The sequence below is a fragment of the Parus major genome, chromosome 2 (assembly GCF_001522545.3).
Source record: "Parus major isolate Abel chromosome 2, Parus_major1.1, whole genome shotgun sequence".
In the NCBI taxonomy this organism is placed as follows: Eukaryota; Metazoa; Chordata; class Aves; order Passeriformes; family Paridae; genus Parus; species Parus major.
This window is the reverse complement of record NC_031769.1, coordinates 4,113,324-4,132,205: the sequence shown is the minus strand read 5'-3', so window position 1 is coordinate 4,132,205 and position 18,882 is coordinate 4,113,324. Positions and strand designations below refer to the sequence as shown.

General features: G+C 44.8%; 1 protein-coding gene across 2 annotated transcripts in view; it reads left to right on the top strand.

The window, feature by feature from the left end:
• PLCD1 (phospholipase C delta 1) overlaps positions 1 to 18,882 on the top strand; it is a 50,616-nt gene that overhangs the window by 17,124 nt on the left and 14,610 nt on the right. For both annotated transcript variants that reach the window (XM_015619183.3, XM_015619182.3), the window contains exons 3-7: positions 6,097 to 6,325; positions 11,188 to 11,317; positions 15,084 to 15,312; positions 16,447 to 16,648; positions 18,546 to 18,690. In XM_015619183.3, the coding sequence (XP_015474669.1) occupies positions 6,097 to 6,325; positions 11,188 to 11,317; positions 15,084 to 15,312; positions 16,447 to 16,648; positions 18,546 to 18,690 (935 nt within the window). The remainder of the gene's footprint in view (positions 1 to 6,096; positions 6,326 to 11,187; positions 11,318 to 15,083; positions 15,313 to 16,446; positions 16,649 to 18,545; positions 18,691 to 18,882) is intronic.

Below are 18,882 nucleotides of genomic sequence, written 5' to 3'. Positions count from 1 at the left end.
CCATGAAATGCTTCACACACTGAACCAGGGATGACTCACTGGGGCTGCGTTGTTGAGTCATGAGCAGTGAAGTCAAGAGAGAACGTCAGGAGTTGTAGCTGAAATATTTCCATTCCTGGCCAAAAGATTTATGTAAAAATTACTATTGTTGGAATTTTTTTTCTTTTTTCTGTTTTTTGATTAAAACAGAAATCTCGGTTGCACTACTGAGTGTTGCAAGTGGTGACTCTATTATTACTTAAAGTCATGAAATGGATCTTTTGATCTAATGGTTAGTTATTGTCACTATTGAAAATGCACAGAATTTGTTTCTGTTCCTCTGGTTTCTGGCAGAGTTATAGGATATTCTTTGCTTGGTTTAAACATAGTACAAAAGGTTTATGTTTGTAGCCTAGTACCAGTGTTCAGCAGAAAATTTTTCCTTTGCTTTTGTCTTGCTGTGAAATTAATGAATATCCTTAAAATACCATGCAATTAACATACCTCACCACTTTAGTGGAAGAATAAATTATTGTCTCCATTGAATTATTGTCCTGAACTTGCTTGCAGAAGAACAGGAAGGATATAATATTGCTCTGTGTTTGCTCGAGTCAAGAAGCAAAAGCTTGAAATTGTTCCTGATAAGTGCCTAAAGTCAACAGAAACTCTCAGCAACCTGTGTGCACACAGCAGGTAGCTGGCTGCACCGACAGCTTCCTTCTGTAGTTTCTTGAGGAATCATTGCTTTTGTGGTCAGACATGTATTTATCCCTGGAAAAATATTTGCTGATGCGAATGCGTTATGCAAGGCAGCCATCAGCTCTGGAAACAAAACCATCTGTCTGTGGGTCTCATTAGTTTTTTATCAAAGTCGCTCAAGCCATCCTGCACGTCATTTCAGATGCAGAGCTGCCTGTTTCTTCGATTGAGTTTTGAATCAGGCCACCGCGGGCGTTGCTGGGACAGTTTTCATCACAGGCAGCACGCTGACACATATTGACCTTATTCTCCATAGCATATGCTAAATGCAAAGGCAGAAGTGTTGAGAGCCTCAGATCCAGATTTAGCGGTGCTGTGATGGCAGGGGAAGTAGGAACCGGTCGCCAAAATAGTTTGCAGGGCCCTGGTTGTGTGGAAGGAATAAATAGAGATCACTCTCTTTGCTTTGATGCCCCAAGCCATGATGGGGAGACTGAAAGACTGGATAAAGACCTTATATGAAAGGGTGTTTCCAAACAACCTGTAAAATTGCATGTGCATTGTATCACTGGTTGTCAGCTGCTGAACACAGGCCAGCGATGAGGGCAGACTGCTGTGCAGCAGATCTCGAGTCAGAACAACCTGCTGGGCATGTCGGTGGAGGGGGAGTGGAGAAGAGCATGGATGAGGAATCAGCAGCTGGGACCTGCTGTAACTCTCACACAGGGAGATGAAAGAGCAGTGCTGGCAGGGCTGGGAAGGCACGGCACAGCGGGGCTCGTGCTGAACCCACCTGTGAGTCATTCTGGAAAGGTGTTCCTCAGGGATGAGGGTGATGGGAGCCTTCACCCATCGCCCATCACTGGTACTCCCAGCCCAGGGGGCTGACAGTGCTCCAGCTCCTGCTGATTACAAAGGTCCTGATCCCACCTGAGTTTGGCCATTAGCATCAGCCACCCTGGAGAAACCAAAATCAGCTGAACGGCTCTTCCTGGGGTGAAACCAACGCAAGAAGCAGCGCATGGGGAACACTGGATGTGTTGTGAAATCTCTGCAGGATGTTCCTGGGGTCAGGCAGCAGCTTCCATCTGCTCCTGACAAGATGCTGAGCTGAGGTGCAGCTGGTGAGGGTCTGGCCTCTCTGCAGACATGCAGGATGGGGTGAGGGCTCTGTACGGCTCAGCACGTTTCTCATCTGCATTTCTTGACAGTAAACAGAGGTGACTTACTGAGCCAATTAGAGTGGGATGGAGTAATTCAGTGTGACTGAATGCCACATTGCACAGATCACCTGCTACTGACAGGGGCTAGCATAAGGAAATGATCTGAGGAGTTCTTCCCCCAGAGTGAAGAGCTGCCCCCATCCCTTAGGAGTGACTCAAGGAAGGCTGCTTTGGCAGTGCCCATACAGTGACCCTCCTCTCCCACTTCATCAGCAAAGGCACAAGAAAGGAGAAACACCTGCCAGTCCTTGTCCTTCACATGCTCAGTAGTTTGCAGGAGGTGCAGGTTCAATTTCTTACTTTCTCTCATGACCAATACTGTTGACAAAATGCCTCATTTGTAAGGGCTGCCTGTCAAGCTGGAGGAAAGCAAAGGGATTGTTTTCTGCCTTTGTTCCTCCTTTCCCTCTATTCCTTAGGATTACCAAAGAGTTTTACTGTTCATGCTCCCAGCATGGTCTGGGCATTTCGATTGTGGAGCAGTGATGAGAGAAGAGATGGAGAGGCCAGGGCTCCTCTCTCAGACAATTGCTTTCATCATTAGGAATGTCAGGCTCCTCCTTCTGGTTCTTCTACACCAGAATCATAGAGTGGCTTGGGTTGGAAGGGACCTTAAGGATCATCCAGCAGATTTCCTTTAAGGAGTGTTCCTTCTGCGTGAGGAGATGAGTTTGCAAGTTTAACACCGAGCTCCTTGAACGCTGTGAAGAGAGAAATCCAAATCAAGAGAGATACCCAAAAGATACATGTTGGTTGCTTGAGAATACCAAAAGCACCCCGAGGGCCTGAGTCATCCCTGCCTGCTGATGCCAGGGGTGAAAGAGGAGAAGGGCACTGGGCTGAAAATCAGCAAGGGAGAAGCACAAGAGCAGGAGCCAGTGATGAAAACTGAAAGGAGGGCTAGAAGGAAAGTTCTCAACATCTCCCTGAGAGTAGTTCAAAGTCATTGCACTGGCTCCAGGGAAGGCTGCTGTATGTCTGTGTCACTGGGGAGCCTTTGGATGTCCGAGCAGCGTGCACAGCAGCCAGGAAGGCTGACCAGGATGTAACCTGTGTGAGTCTGGAGGCCAGGAGAAACACAGCCTTCCTTGTGCTGTGCGTCATCTTTTGGGCTCTCTGCAAACCACGTCTTCAGCAGACGCAAACACTCAGAAGGAGATGCAAACTTTCCAGATTCTCTTCTGCTTGTGGTTATCTCCCCGCTGTGGCGTGATGGGGAAGGAACAGGGAGGCTGCAGGGAGTTGTGATTGATGGCTGTTTGCTGCCAGTGTTCCTCTGCTGTGAAACATCTCTGTCCCCCAGTTATTTTTGATTTCTCCTTGCAGATAGCTCGGCTGAACACACAGTTTGGGACTCTTAATAGAGTTCTGTCGCTGCCTGGGAGCAGCTGATAAAGTACTCATGCTGGGTTAAGATTTTCCAGAAAAGAGATAACTTTAGCAGATGGCTTGGGCTGAGTCCTTTGGCTTCAGCTTTTTTATTGATAGATGAAAACAGGACACACAACCAAGCTATGGAAAGCTATAAAAAGTGTCCTTCCTTACCCTGTGTTTTAACAGTTCCTGTGGTGATAGTTTCTCTCCTTTTCTCTTGTGTGACTACAATAGACACCAGTCCTGCTTTTCAGCTTTCCTTGTACCCTTCCTGTATTGAGGAGCTCTTTTATCTCCATCATCCTCTGCTCAGCATACTCTGAAAAGATCAAGGCAGCCCTTCCAGACACAGGTTTTCAATCCTTTTTTTTTCCTCCCACACAGCTTTCTTTTCCAGTGGATTCATGCAGTCACGTAATGGTTTCCAAAGAATCCATTCTAAATTTCCAATATTTAACATCAGATTTTCTGGTCTTGGAAACACGAGGCCACTGCCAATCCAAAATTTAGGGATTGATTGCACAAGCAGATTAAGGAGCCGTTCTGCAGGACAATAACTCTTGTGAGCCAAGCAGTGGTGAGCAGCTGGCAGGTGAGGAGGAATAACAGGATGATCCTTCCACTTCATTGCCATAAGCAGAAGAGTTCTGGAAAGGAGGAGAATCCCATACTTATTGACAGTCTGCATATGAGATGCCCAGCTTGCACTTCCCTTCTGGTCAAGGGTCCACTGTAGCCATGGATTAAGATTAATTTATTTTACCCTGAAGTTTTTGTGTGAATAGGATAGAACAGCTGTGTTCCAAAAGCTGATTTATTTCCCACTGGCTATAAAAGAAACCTTAATTAACTTCAGACTTTTTGATTGAACTGAATCTGGCCAAACATGGTAAGATGCTGTGCATTAAAGGTGAAATTCCACCTTAGACACAACCACTATAATTTGATTAATGTCCTGGTTAAAGGGCAAGGTCACCAGGAAGGCTCAGCTGTGGGGGAATTGCAGCCTTTTTGTCTTTTTAAGCTGGTTTTAGTACTCAAACCCATAAACTTTCACTCCAAGGTAAATTGGCCAGATAACATAATTCCACAGCAGCCCATCCCAACCCAACCTTTTCCTCCTCTCCCCTCAGATGATCAACTGTTGGCCTTTATGAAGTGATAATCAAAGACCACCCAGAGATAACAGCTCATAATTGTTGGGGAAGAGCTTTGCCAGCTCCAGAGAGCTCCTCATGGTGTGTTCTTGTACAGGAATCAAACCAGCAAAATGCTGTGGAAGGTGTTTGACCACCCCAGCATTTGAACTTGAAGCAAATGTTAAGTGTTGAATTGGAAAGTCACTGATTTTTGAAGACTGAAATTTTGGATGCAGAGTTTTGGGGTTTTTTTCCCCAGCAGCTGAGCATTGTCATGACTGCTCTGGGGGAAAATATGGAAGTTTTCAATGCTCTAATGAGCATCTGATGAATTTTGGATAATCCCAAGGCAGTCATGTCAAAAAATGTGCAGGTGGATACTGAGCTGGATTTTTCTAGTGTTGACTTTAAATGAACTGGACATTTTAATGGTGAATTGGATGTTTAAAAGCAAGTTTCTCCTATTCAGCTGAACTTTGGGGATATTTTATACTCGAGCAATGCTTTTTAACAAAGCTCCAGACCAGGCTGATCCAAGCCCTGTCTGACATGGCCTTGAACATTTCCAGGGATGGGGCATCCACAACTGCTCAGGGCAACCTGTGCCAGTGCTTTGTAAATGTGTGAAGTGACCCATGAAAGACAAAAAGAGGCTGTGGGTGCTGCTGGGAGCTCACCTGAGCTCAGCCTGGTTTGAGGGCACCAAGATTGCTCTCAAGGGTATTTTAAGGTTGTCTCTGTTACTTATATTTGTTTAATAAAAGTCTCTTCATACACTGCTCCTTCTGGATTGCCTTGTGTGTGCATTTGGCAAACTTGGAGTAACTTCAGGGTTCATTTCTCAAGAGCAGAGATGGAACTGGGGAAGGATCATCTTAAAAACAGTGTTTTGATTTCTTACAGCAAAGAGGATAAATTCTACCCTTGACAGGGGTTAGGATTGAGTATGGGTGACACCAGGCTGCTCTGAAGCTTTGGTCTTTGCCTCCTTAATTTGAATTACCATGACTGAGAGGAACAGATAGGATCTTAAATTTTACCTTCTCATTATTTTTGCAACCTAAAGAAGGAACAGGTTTGTTCCTTACCCTCCTCTTATTGAAGTCACCTCTTATTTTGCCCAGAGAGGCTGTGGTCTTCTCATCCCCAGAATTGCTCAAGGCCAGCTGGATATGGCTTGGAGCAACCTGATCTAGTGGAAGGTGTCCCTGTCCATTTCAGGACAGTTTGGAACTGGATGATCTTTAAGGTCCCTTCCAACCCAAACCATTCTGTGGTTTTAGGATTCTCCTGTGGGGTGATGTTCATAGGGAGGCACAGCTCCACTCTCCCCTTTCTCAGGGGGAATGAGTCAAGGGATGCTCCAAGGGCTTGGAACCAAACTCTTGGCCATGATTTGATTTTCATGAGCAGGACCTCACAGTATGGCACCTATGACATACTCTGCTTCTTTATTAAATAAAAAAAAAAATGGAGAGAGGGGTTTTCTTTTTAAAATTTCTTGCTTTTCCTGGTTCTTTTGAGCTGAGTTTTCTTTAGTAGCAAAGCTTTGGGAAGTGGGGGAGGGAACCCTCCAGAGGCTTCAGAAAAAGGAGAAAGAATAATTTTTTAACATCCCTCACCAAGCAGAGATAAGGCTGAGTGAACCCCTGCTGACAGCAGGCTCTGCTTTCTTTCCACAGTCTCCATTGAAGATATCCGGGATGTGAGGTCAGGCCATAAAACAGAAGGTATGGAAAAATATGCCAAGGATGTCCCAGAGTATCGCTGCTTTTCCATCGTCTTCAAAGACCAGCGGAAAAACCTGGACCTCATTGCGAGTTCAGAGGATGATGCCAACCACTGGATCGCCGGCCTTGGGAAAATCATAGCCCACAGCAACTCCATGAACCAGAAACAGAAACTCCAACAGTATCCTTTGCCTTATAAAGTGATTAATCACAGACAAAGATGCACTTGTCTTTCCCTGTGGGTGGGGATAGTAGACTAACCTCCTTTTTTCCCTATTGGCCCTGGGCACTGGGTTTTTCTCTTGCACTGATTTTGCACCCAGGCAAGCTCCCTGCTTTCCTGTGCTTTCCCCCCCTGTTTTACAATGGTACCAGCAAGAGTGGAGTCAGGCTTAATGTGGCTCCTTAAGCAAAGAATTCTCCCTTTCATGGAGCTCCAGATAAAACAATCATTATTTTTTTTGTGTTCTTCAGGGGTCTGTTTCACTCTCATTGCAGTAAACTGCAGGACAGGCACTTCTTGGCAAGGCATGAAAAGCCCACGCTGTTTACCGTGTTTCTCGGTAATACAAGGAGAGGGAACTGATTCTCCTCTTCTCACTGCCAAATTTACTCCAGGGTAGCTCCACTGACTTGAGTGAAATTGCTCCTTAATAGCCTCAGCATGAGAGGAAGTTTTGCCCTGAAAAAATCTGCAGTTGCTCTAGTGACAATGCAGAGATGAGAAAGGAAAAGGCACAGAGCAGGAAGGGAGGGTGAATTCATTATGAAATGGAGAGGGGTTGGTTATTGGGTGAAATCCTGGCTCTGCTGAATTCACAGGGCATTTTCCCCGAGGCTGCATTTCACTCAGTAAGTTCCTTTGCAAGCAGAGGTATCATGTATAAAAAGAGAGAATATCTGTGGGTGCAGTTTTGGGTGGATTTTCTTCAGTCCCTGTGTGTCTGGGACTCTGGACATTACATCTGAGACTGTTTGCTGATTTCACCCTGATTTCACAGAGCTGCAGCAGCCATAAAATATTAAGTTCCTTTAAGCTTCCCAAAGGTAGACATTCATCTATCAGAGAGGAAAAGAGGAGAAGAGCCATCTTTTGGGGAGAGAAGGCTGGGTGGGCTTCATGACTTGTTTCACACCAAACATCAGAGAGGAAGGGGAGATGCAAAATCCTCAGCTGGGAAGAATCACAAAGCTGGAGCTCAAGTCTGAGCAGGCACCAGGGAGTCTTGCCCTCAGTTAAGTCTTCATTCCATGTGGGTTCTCTGCTGGGTAATAATGTACTGATGGAGAAGGAGATGGTGCATAATGCTGAGCCTTCTTCAGGCTTTGCTCTTCTGTGGATTCTCTGAAGTCTGAGAAGCATTTTCCACAGCCACAGTGCTGTTCACTTAAAGGAATCAGACTCCATTATCTCCATTATATGTGCCTGGGATGTTCTCTTTATCTCCTGCATTATGAGTGTCTTTTTTGGCTGGTTTTTCAAGCTCTGGGCTGTAAGGTCACTCCTCAGCCACCCCACAGTGTGTAGGGGAAAATCTGGGCTACAGAAAGTTGTCCCTGGAGCATATCAAGTTAAGTATATTGCTGAAAAACTTGCCCGTAAGAGGAGACAACATTGTTAAGGGGGGAAAAATAACAATGACATTTGCAAAGGAAGAAGGCTGTAAATTTCCAGCATGGAAAAGTGCCTTTCTGTCTTTGGAAAGCAGAATTGAAGCTAAATAGGGTGGGTAGGCAAACCATATTTCTGGAAGAGTAATTACTGTGCGGTGCTGGCTTCCAATCTGGGCTTGTCTCAGGCCGTTTAACGTAACCTGGAATTACAGAACAGCATGATTTCTCATTTGAAATTTGATGATGTTTAATTAAAGCCTGGGATTTTAAATTTAGTCTGCCTTCACTGGGTTTGCTTGGCAGCGTGGGCTCGCTCAGATCTTTCTTAAACCTCAGGAGTGTTCTCCACATCTGTGAGCACAGAAGGGGAAGAGTCAGGAGATGAGAAGTGTTGTGTCCCCTGCCTGTCCCCCCTGACTGGAGAATTGCCTTGCAGGGTATCTTTTTCAGCCTCCCAAAGCCTTGCAAAACAAGTAAGGAATGTGCAAGTTTTTGAAAACAAGGATTGAAAGCAAAAACTCAGCTAGTTTCAGATGGGGCTCCTTCAGTTTGGAATTCAATGGAGTTGCCTGTGGTAGAAGGGGACTGGATTCAGTGTCTTATGTATTTTTCCAGTCCTATATTCCTACACAGATAAAGCTCCCACATGCTTGATGAGCATTTCTGATGTTCTTATACACAGAGTTCTGTTTTAATAAGTCTCAGATTCAACCTTGCAGCAGGCTGGCATAGGTTGTTTAGGAAATACTGCAGGTATATGTGCAGGGAGGACTTTGGACCAGAAAATACAGAGGACTTTTCATTTGAGCAGGGTGGCAGCATCTGCTTTGGTTCTGGGGTTTATGTGTGAGCTTTTCTTCTGGTTTGAAAGCACTTACCAGAATTTCTGCAGCATTTCTGTTCTGAGCAGATTCATGGGATATCTGCCAGATAGAAACCAAAGAGGGATGACTGAAACTAAGAGAAAACTGGTAGCCCTGGAGCTGGCATATCCTTTAAAAACAAGAGGCAAGAGGCAGGCTCTCCCTGGATGTGATTGAAGGATGAATGTATGTATACAGAATGGATACAGATGTATACAGAAATCTGTATTATGTATATTGTGATGTATACAGAAATCTGGATGTATACAGAAATGGGAGCAGCTTTTTCCTAGTGCACTCAAGCCCACAGAGGGGCAGAAGGTGAAAGGAAGAACCACAGCCAGGACTGAAAAATGGTGTTTGTAGCAGACAAGAGGACTTTCAGTTGGAGTGCTTTGTTCATCCAGCTGCTGTAAGCTCTCCCAAAGCTGAGGGGATCCAGATGGATGGGGAGTTTGGGTATTTTGGGGCCAGAATGCTGCTATTTACTGAGATCTCAGTTGTCTGGATTCTCCTTTTTCTCTCTTTGCTGCTTGCCCTTGCAGCAAGAGGACCCACTGTGTGTGCCTGGGCTCTTCCTGGGCTCTCTGATTTTCCTCCTGCATTTCTCAGCCTCTTAGGAAGGGATCTAAGAGAAAAGCATCCTCCATTCACAGGGAGGATCTGGGCATACTCTTTTGCCCACATTTTCCCTTCCAGAGAGGCCTTTGGGTAGGTGCATGACCTTTGGGTGCTCATTATCAGAGGAAATTATGCAGACTCTTAAAAAACATCTGGGTTTTTTGCAGTGGTTAGCACAAAACCAGCAGTTTCTATGCACAGAAGTGTAGTTTCTATCCACCCTTACTGCTCACCTCTGGCTGTGGCAGACTGGATTTCCCCTTGGCTCACCAGAGCTGGGCATTCCTCCTGCCTGTTGTTTTTAGGGAAGGCTGGGAAGGGGACCCGAGGTGCAGGGTCAGGTGTGAGTGGGTGGCACCAGGGTGACACTCTGAGCAGACCCCTCTGGAGCAGAGCTGGTGGAGGGGAGTTCTGCACCCCAGGGTGGGTGTGGTGTGCTCCCAGCACAGCATCCTCTGCTCATGGCAGCTTCATAACTCAAACTGGATTTTTTGGGAAGAATCAGTCCAAGCCAGACCCTGGTTCAGGGCTCTGGAGCGTCCCTGGGAAATGCAGCCTCTCTTTATTTTGGTTTCCATGTCTAAAGAAGGGGAATATTAATATGACCAGGCTAAGACAGATGTGGGGTGAGGTCATTGCTTAGCACCTGCCAAGACTTTTAAAGTCAGAAAGTTCAACTTTCCATGAGACAAACAATACTAACAGTTTACACATATCTCCATCACTAGGAAATGCTGCAGTGCAGGGGTAGCTCTGGTAAACATTGTTTCAGGGTTGTGTTTACAGCCCCTAAGGCTGTTAATACCCTTTTTTGGGGTCATTTTGAAAGACCCAGTTTAAATGTTACAACACTATATGCCTGAGCTAGTATTTGCTGATCCTGAGCTTTATTCTGATTAACATTTAGATTAGGCATTTTTTAAAAGATTTTCTGGAATGAGTTTGAAGCATTGTTTCCTATGTGAGACATGGAAGGTTATTCTTGGAGATCAAATTCTTACTTTGATCCTTTTTTTTTTTTTCCTATTGAAAAGTAGATATTTTTCTGGATGACCTTTCTTATTTGACAGTAGAGCAAATTAGACAGTCAGTTCCACGATGCAAAAAGCATGGGGTGTTTTGGTATTTAAAACTGCAGATTGTCTCAATTGTCAAACATTATTTTAGAGACTGAAAGAAAATGTGAGACCCAGTTCAAATTATCTGACATCACATTAAGATCATTCTTACAGCAGCTACTCCAGATCCATTAATGTACTAAAGAGATGGAAACTCAAGCTCTTATGCAAGAAGAAATATTAAATATTATCACAGTACAGTAGCAGACCCTGTGCATTTCTTCAGGGAAACAAAGGCAAGACCCACAAAGTTTGATTTGATTCCACTCACAATAAAGTTCTTAGGAGATAGAGGTAGAAATCCCTAAAAATATGCTGAAGGTCTGAAGGTGAGTTCAAAAATTATTATTGATACCTCTGGAGTTGAGTGTTCACCATAACACGCTGAATATTGAACAAATCCATGACAATGAGTTTACCAGGCTTGGGAGCTCTTTTCATTCTTTCCTTTATCCCCTTTGAACCGTCTGGAGCAGAATGTACTTTCTGTCATAAAAGAGAAATCGAACTGTTTCTGGCTGCGGCCAGAAACTCCTACAGGGTAAAGAGAGCCGATCCAGCCTTGGCCAGATGGTGAAAAGCTTCTCCCGGGTCACGCTCGGTTGTGTCACGGCGCATTTTCCTTCTGCCAAGGCAGCACTGCGCTCAGTGGGAGCAGAAGGTGAGGTTGTGTCAGCTGCTCAGGGCGCCCAGGCGGATTTACAGCAGCTGGAGAGGTGGCTCAGAGCCTTTAGAAGAGGATTTCCCCCCTGCCATGTGCAGCAGAAGGTATTTAGGTGTTTAGGCGAGGCGCTGACCTGGAAAGATTTCCTTACATCCCTCTGCAGCTGGATTCACACCTGCCTGCGGAAAGCTGACAAAAACAAAGACAACAAAATGAGCCTGAAAGAGCTCAAAGACTTCCTGAAGGAAGTGAACATTGAAGTCGATGACTACCATGCCAAGAAGATTTTCCAGGTAATGGGAGCAAGCAGAAAAAGGCTTTGCTGCTGGCTGAGGTCAAGGTGTCCCAGAGCTTTCAGCTTGGGTTGGGGACCTCACCTAACGTGAACTCCTGGCTTCTTTTTTTGTACCAGGGAAGGACTCTCAGGTTTTGGTGCTCAGTAATTTATTGCTCAGAATAATTGATTCCCACTGAGTCAGGCCAGCACAATGCTTTTGATGATGGTGTGTTAAGACCTTTTTTCATAATCAATGCCTAATTTTGCCACGAAGCAGAAAATGAGATGCAAACATGGATAATGCAAGAAAAAGGGAAACAAAGTTGAAGTCCCAGTGGTTTCAGGAGTTTTGTGTGCCACAGCTGCATGTCAATGCCTAAGTCTGGCTGAATTTTATTTGGTTACAATTGTGAACCTAGATCCTCACCTTCTCAGAGGAGGAGGGTGCAAAGTGACAGGTATAAACAAACAAACAAACAAAAAAAGTGCAGATTTAGGAAAAAACTTTCCAGATTCATGATAGATACACAACATTGCACCTAAGCCTGGACTAGTCTGATTGATTTAATGCTCCCAAGGCATATTTAATCTGGTTAGGGATGTACACTTCTAAATTCTCAAGGTTCAGCTTGCTGGCTAAGCCTATCAGAAGATGAGAAAGGGATGAAAAATTTCTGAGTTGTTAAGCTTTGGTTTCTCTCTAGAGAATCCATCCTGCCAAGGTGAGATAAAACATCTGGATAATTTCCAAACTTCCATCCTGTCTGAAGCAGGATTTGAATTAATGGGTGTGCAGTTTCAGAAATGTGTTTTCTGATCAGTGGTAAACACGTGGGTGGTTTTGGGCACTGGGCAGGAATTTTCCTGCTCCTCTCTGTGTTCTCCTGCTTCCCCCAGAGGAGGTCCAAGTTTCCTTATCTTTGCTTTATAGACATCTCCCTGGTAACTCCTCAGGAATTAGGGGGAAGGCTATCAGCAGATCTTAAAGAATTTCAGCTCACAAAATATTCCAGTTGTACTGCCTGCTCTGGCTGGTGTGTCCCATCCTTTATTCCCTGGCCAGGAAGATCCTGGAAGAGTGGAAATAAGGCTGGGAATCCACTGATTGAGTTGCATGTGTCCACTGGATGTAGTTGTCACCACTTCCTTTGCAGTCTGTGCAGGTGGAGCCAGGAGGGAGCAGGGTGTGAATCTCCTCATCCTGAAGGATACATCTCACAGAGAGGAGATGAATCCCTCCCACATCTTCACACATCAACAACCTGAAAAAATCACCCTTTGGTTTTTGGTTTATTTTTTTTTTAAATTTAACTTCTATTTTTTTTTTTTATTTTAGAGGTAAAGTTAATTCTTTAATTAATTATTAATTAACTCATTTAATGGACCTCTTCTGCTGTCACAATAGTTAAAAGGGAGCTCTAGGAGAGGAAACTTGATGAAATTAATCCTTTTTGCTTAAAGACTCTAAGTAATTGCTAAACCTTGATTCAACCCATCGAAATGCAGGGAGTTAGTTCAAGTACCATCATTAGGCAAGTAATTGTTAAGTTTCCTGTATAGCCACTGGAAAGAGAGGCCCTTTGGAGGTTAATTCAGATCTCCTGAGGGCTGATTTGCCCCCAGGAAGGGTCTGCCCTGCTCCTAAAGCAATTACATTTTAAGTTTGCATCCTGCCTCGGCTTAGATGGAGGAGGGCATTGCAGCTTATTAAAGGGTGAACTGTCTCAAAGAGTTTTCTTCATTTAGTCACAGGAAGGAAGGGTGATCAGGAGCTCAAGTGGGGGCTGCAGGGCATGTTCTCACATTATTCTTGCCTTTCATCACTTGACTCTGTGTCCACATCTAGGTTTGAGACACCTGAGTAAAATGTATTGCAATGCAACCAGAAATTATGCAAAGCTCTGCTCATTGCTTATTTCATTTCAACGTGAATGTTCATTCTGATGCATCAGGAAGGTGTTTTTGCTGGCAGGCCAAGGGTCATTCAGGACTCATGGCTTGTGATGCATACAGAGGAGGTAAAACACAGTATTTTGGGTTGAGATTCTCTCTCTAATTCGGACCTCTTGTAGCCAAAGCAGAAAGAACCCAGTTTTACACCATGCATCTGATCTGCTCTGAAGTTTGACTCTGGTGCCAGTGCTATTGCCCTGTTTTCATCACAGCCTTTAATGGCAACTAATGAATAAATTTCCCAAGGCACACCACTTAAAATGCCACTTTCCTAGAAGAAATACCTCGTCATTTTCCCTGTCATGTCTTAAAGAAAAGAGCATTTATAATTCACTACATCCCTGCCATCTTCACCAGCTGCTTTCCCTCTTTATATTCCTTCTGCAGTTGTTAAGCATCATGCTCAGCTTAGCTTGAGGGATCTGCCAGAGCCACAGCACAGGATCATGGACATGGAAGGCAGTGAGGAAAAGGCAGTTCTTGAACTCTCAAACCTATTTTGGAGTTGCTTGTAGTACTGAGCACGTCACAGGTTGTCTCATCCCTGAGATGAGCCCATAGCTCCTACCCAGCAGGTTCTGGAGTCAGGACAAGTTGAACTCTTTTTTTTCTGTCCCTTCAGTTTGTGAGATGCTAGGCATCATGATAATGTTCTTTGATTTTATATGTGCTCCAAAAACAAATAGTGAAGGATTTGCAGGAGATGAAAGTCCCTCATTATCATCTTGGGACACTGCCAAAGCCACCGTGGCCATCACTGAGATCACTGGCAGAGCTAGGTTGAGATTAGTGTGATGACTGGTGGAACTAAGACAGGCATTTTCATCATAAAAGCCAGGAAAATAGCTCTATCTGTCACAGGAGATCAAAGATGGAAAGCAATTTAATTCCTCTGGTTTGACAAGTTGAAGAATTCTGCTAGGAACAAACAACAAAATTAATATCAGGATTTGCCAGGAAAAAAAAAAAAAAGTTGTTTCTGATGAAAAATTGAACCTGGGAGTATTTTAAATAAACTGGAAAAACTTGTTATTGGAAAAGCTGTGTCCTTCATGGAGACATTAAACACGTATATCTCAAGCTTCCCATCTTTCCTGGTCAATCAAGTCCTTGGCTGTGGTGCTCTGTCAGAGATGGTATCTACTGGAAAAGTTCAAACCCCAGAGGAAGATGGGGAATCTGAATTACAGTTCCTTGTGAAAAGATTATATCTGGTTTGAAATCTGTGGGGATTTTATTACATGGCAGGTTTTGGATGAGAATGGAAAATTTCCTTGGAGAGCTGGATTTTTTCTTACCTAAACATGCACATGTTTAGCAGTTGTGGGGTTTTTAAGTTGTTTTTGATGCCATCTTTGCAAACAGCCCTACTGTGAGTCTTGACAGCCTCTTGAGGTCTGAGCCACTAAGGGATCAAAGGGAGGGTTCTTTTCACTTAACTTACTGGGTTTTTGGCTATACTCTCTATCATTATTTAAAATAGTTGATTGCTTTTCCCTTTACTCCTCTTGAAATTAAGAATTACATTTCTTTTGACCCTTGGTTTGTGCTGGGATATTTTTGAGCTGTCCTGACTGAAGCACACCAAGTGATGGAACTCGAGGCTGGTGTTTTTTAGCACCCTGATAATGTACAAATGCTAATTACTGTAACGGTTTGATGACTATTGGCCTTGTCAATGAGAACCATTGTCACTGCTCCTCACTCCCTGGCCAGTAACTCTTTGCAATTATTTTGTGTTCTGCGTTGTGTAGCCCTGGTGCAGATTACGGCTGGCCTATGCCAGAAGGAAAGAAGGTTTTCACTCCTTCTCCCCTCTACGTTTACAGCACTGTGACAAGTCCAAAACAGAGGCTCTGGAGGATGATGAGATAGAGGAATTTTACAAGATACTGACAGAGAGGAAGGAAATAGACAGCATCTTCCAAATGTACTCGGACCCAGAAGGGTTCATGTCCTGCCAGAACCTGGTGAGGTTTCTCTATGAGATACAGCAGGAGGAAGATGCTGTTGTTGCTGCCCCTGCCTTAATTCAGAGATATGAGCCCAACGAAAGAGGTAGGTTGAAAACCCTGTCTGGTTTGCTTCAGAATTTTTCCTTTTGATGACTATGAATTGCATTGCTGCTTCTTTTTTTTCTCCAGTCGTGTGTATTATTTTCTCCCCCCATCTGCTTCTGAAACACCCCTCTCCTAGGGGAACATTAACAGCTCTAGGAAGAGCTAGGAAGAGCTATTAAGAGCTCTAGGAAGAGGAGAGGCTGGGAAATCTCTCTTCAGTTTTATTTTAGGTGCACTGAACAGCAGGAGAGGGATTGATACAGGTTTGCCTAGAGGATGATGAAAATCCTGAGGGAAAGACTCAGATGGGCTATTCAGATGCCAAGACCTCATGTGGCTTTTCAAGGCTGAGAATGTAGCAATATTTGTGTTCTCCAGAAGCTGGAGTGGAGGCAGATGTCCTTGATGGTGGGTGCCTGTAAAGCCATCTGCAGATGAGATGTCTGAGCAGAGGCCAAGGAGGTGACAGCTGTTTAGGAGGCAGTCACTGCACTGTCTGTCTGCTCAGAAAGTGGGTGAATCATCAGTCTGGAGCACCTTGGAGGATGTGTTCAAAGAGACAACTCAGAATCATGGGCTGGTTTTCCACTATCCTGCTGTTCCTTCAGGAGAGGGGCAAGGTGTTGCAACTGTCAGGCTTTAGGATTAGAGATCTAGTACTAGAAACTGAGATCTAGTTCAGTCCCTCAAAATGGGAAATAATTTTGTATTTCCTCTTTGCAAATCCTGTATTTCACTGGATAATCTAGACAGGATTTATCTGGCTATGTTTAGACATCTGACAGCTTCTCTGGGTTGGCACAAAGAAACCTTGAAATGCTGAAATGGAGATTTTCATGCTGTAAATCTCTAGAGACAGATGAGGTAAGGTCTGTCTGACACTTTTAAGATGTTATCAAGGATGGTAAGTGTCATAAAAAGCTGCGCTTGCGAAAGGGCTTTAAAAGCATTTTCAGGCAGCTGAAGGTGTCATCCTTGTCTGGAGAACATCGATGTCTTTGCTTTTACTGAATGTCTGGGGACCACGTTTTGCCTCTGGGATCTCCTGGAGAGCAGAGGCACCATGGTGAAGGTGGTGGCACGGCCTGGTGGTGTCCCATTTTCAGTGTGGGGTTTTCTGTTTACCTGGCAGCCAAGAGGGGCAACGCCATGACCAAGGATGGTTTCCTGATGTACCTGCTGTCAGATGAGGGGAACATATTCAACCCCTCCCACCGAAAAGTTTACCAGGACATGACCCAACCTCTCAGTCACTACTTTGTGTCATCCTCACACAACACCTATCTCATGGAAGACCAGATCACAGGCCCAAGCAGCACAGAGGCCTATATCAGGTAAAGAGTTTGTGTTTGTGTGTGTTTGGGAGGTTAACCTCTTTCTTTCAGAAGACAGAAGTGTCTGTGCTGATGGATGCAAGGGATCAAGAAGCAATCTCCCACCAGACCAGGCAGTATGGGCTGGGCCATGTTTCCAGAGTGAGCCATTTCCAAACCAGGTTGGCTGTGCCCTCCTTTTCACAGCTCTTTGACCTGGGTCTCATCTGGTGTCCACCTGAGTATAGGATGTATAATTACTACATTTGGAAGCCGTATAAAATATCTGCAGTCACACAGAGGCTGGATTACAGCCCTCTGGCCTGGTGTTTCAAAGCATGATGCTGAGGGGGTGGTGCATTCCCAAAATATGGCATGGAAGAGTTCAAGGAGCCTGCAAGATGCAAAGATTCCTGGGATAGAGCTGCAGGTCTGGAAGGAGCCAAAATGATGCATAATGTCACGGTGCTTATGCTCTGTACTGCCTTTTGGGAGAGGCCCATGGCAGGGACTGTCCCCACAACTGTGCTGGGGTTTATTTTGGAGAGTCCTAGTTGGAGCAGTCACAAAAACAAGGTGGGATGTGTGCTGGTGGAGCAGGGTGAGTGATCAGGAGAACTGACACCTGGTCCCTTTTTAGCATCTCAGATATTCCCACAGCACAGAGCATTAGGTGTTGTCTATGTCTGCCTTTTACAGCAGCTGATGTCTCAGATGGGTTCAGTGACCTTTAGTAATTTGCACACCCAGTTTACATTACTCCTTGTTTTCCTCAGGTGAGACAGTGTTTCCTTGAGCCAGTCAATGGCTACAGTTCTGCCTTTGTTTATGATTTACCTGATTCTCAGGAGCAATGGCTGACTGGAGTCACAAGGTCAAAAGTGCTGAGAGTGAAATCTGGCACAAGTTGCTTCTCAGTAGCTCTTTGAATTCATCTTACAGAGTCTTAAAATTACAGATGCATGTTTTAGTTGTACAAAACAGAAAACAACAACAACAAAAAAAGCCCTCATGATTCTGCAACAGCTTTCCCAGAGATGCTGTGGGTGCTCCATCCCTGGAAGTGTTCAAGGCCAGGTTGGACAGGGCTCTGAGCAACCTGATCTGGTGGAAGCTGTCCCTTCCCATGGCAGGGGGGTTGGAACTGAGTGGTCTCTAAGATCCCTTCCAACCCAAACCATTCTGTGATTCTATTGCAATGAGTTAAAGGAGTTGTGTGATCTGAAATGTTTAGAGAATTACTGTAAAAGAGAAAAAATCACCTCCTAGGTAGATAAGGGGTCAAGAGTGGGGGTTATTTATTTATTTATTTGAAAATAAATTGAAATGGAAGTATGGATATGTAGAGGTGGAAATTTCACCTGGAAATTCAATCTGTAGACTCAGTTTAGGAAATTGGCCCTCAGCAGTCTCCTCAGCTGTGCTGGAGTTCCCACAGTTCCCTCCCTCCCAGCTCTGAGGATTCATCCTTCATATCATATCAGATCTAGATGAAGAAATCACATCATTGAAGCTTTGAGACCTGGCTTCTGACTGTCATTCTTCCACTGCAGCCACTCTTGATTTTCTCTTCTCTTCACCGTCTTTGGGGAAAGACTTGGGGCACAGTCATCAGTGTCCTTTCTCATCTGGCACTCACTATGTCTTATTCTTCAGATAATTCTACCTTGGACTTTCACTACCTTATTTGTCAGATCCTTCTGTGCTTTCCTTGCTCAACCTTGAGCTCTCTTTGCTGACACTGATTTCACCTGATCCCATCCTTTATCTGCTTTCCCGTTTTTCCAAGCTCCTTTCTTCTCCCTTGCTCCCTGAACTTCCTGCCAGTCTTCCCAGGCAGTGCCTGTGCCTGATGTGCCCTCACTTGGAGATGGAGCAGGAGGTGTAGAACCCAACCAGGTCCATTCTTTGTTTCCAGAGCCCTCACCAAAGGCTGTCGCTGTGTGGAGCTGGATTGCTGGGATGGCCCCAACTCAGAGCCCGTCATTTATCACGGCTACACTCTCACCTCCAAGATCCTCTTCAGCGATGTCATTAAGGCCATCAAGAACTATGCATTCAAAGTAAGGCTGAGGGACTTTTTCTCACATTGCACAAGCCAGGACTGGCTGTAGATCTCTTCCCTCTGAGCAGAGAGCAGAAGCAATGATGGCTTCACCTTAGCATTTCTTATGGGGACAAGATGTGTCCTGCTGTCCAGGCACCTATGCCCTTCTTCCTACAGAGATCCATTCCTGGGGGTTGCTGGACAGGGA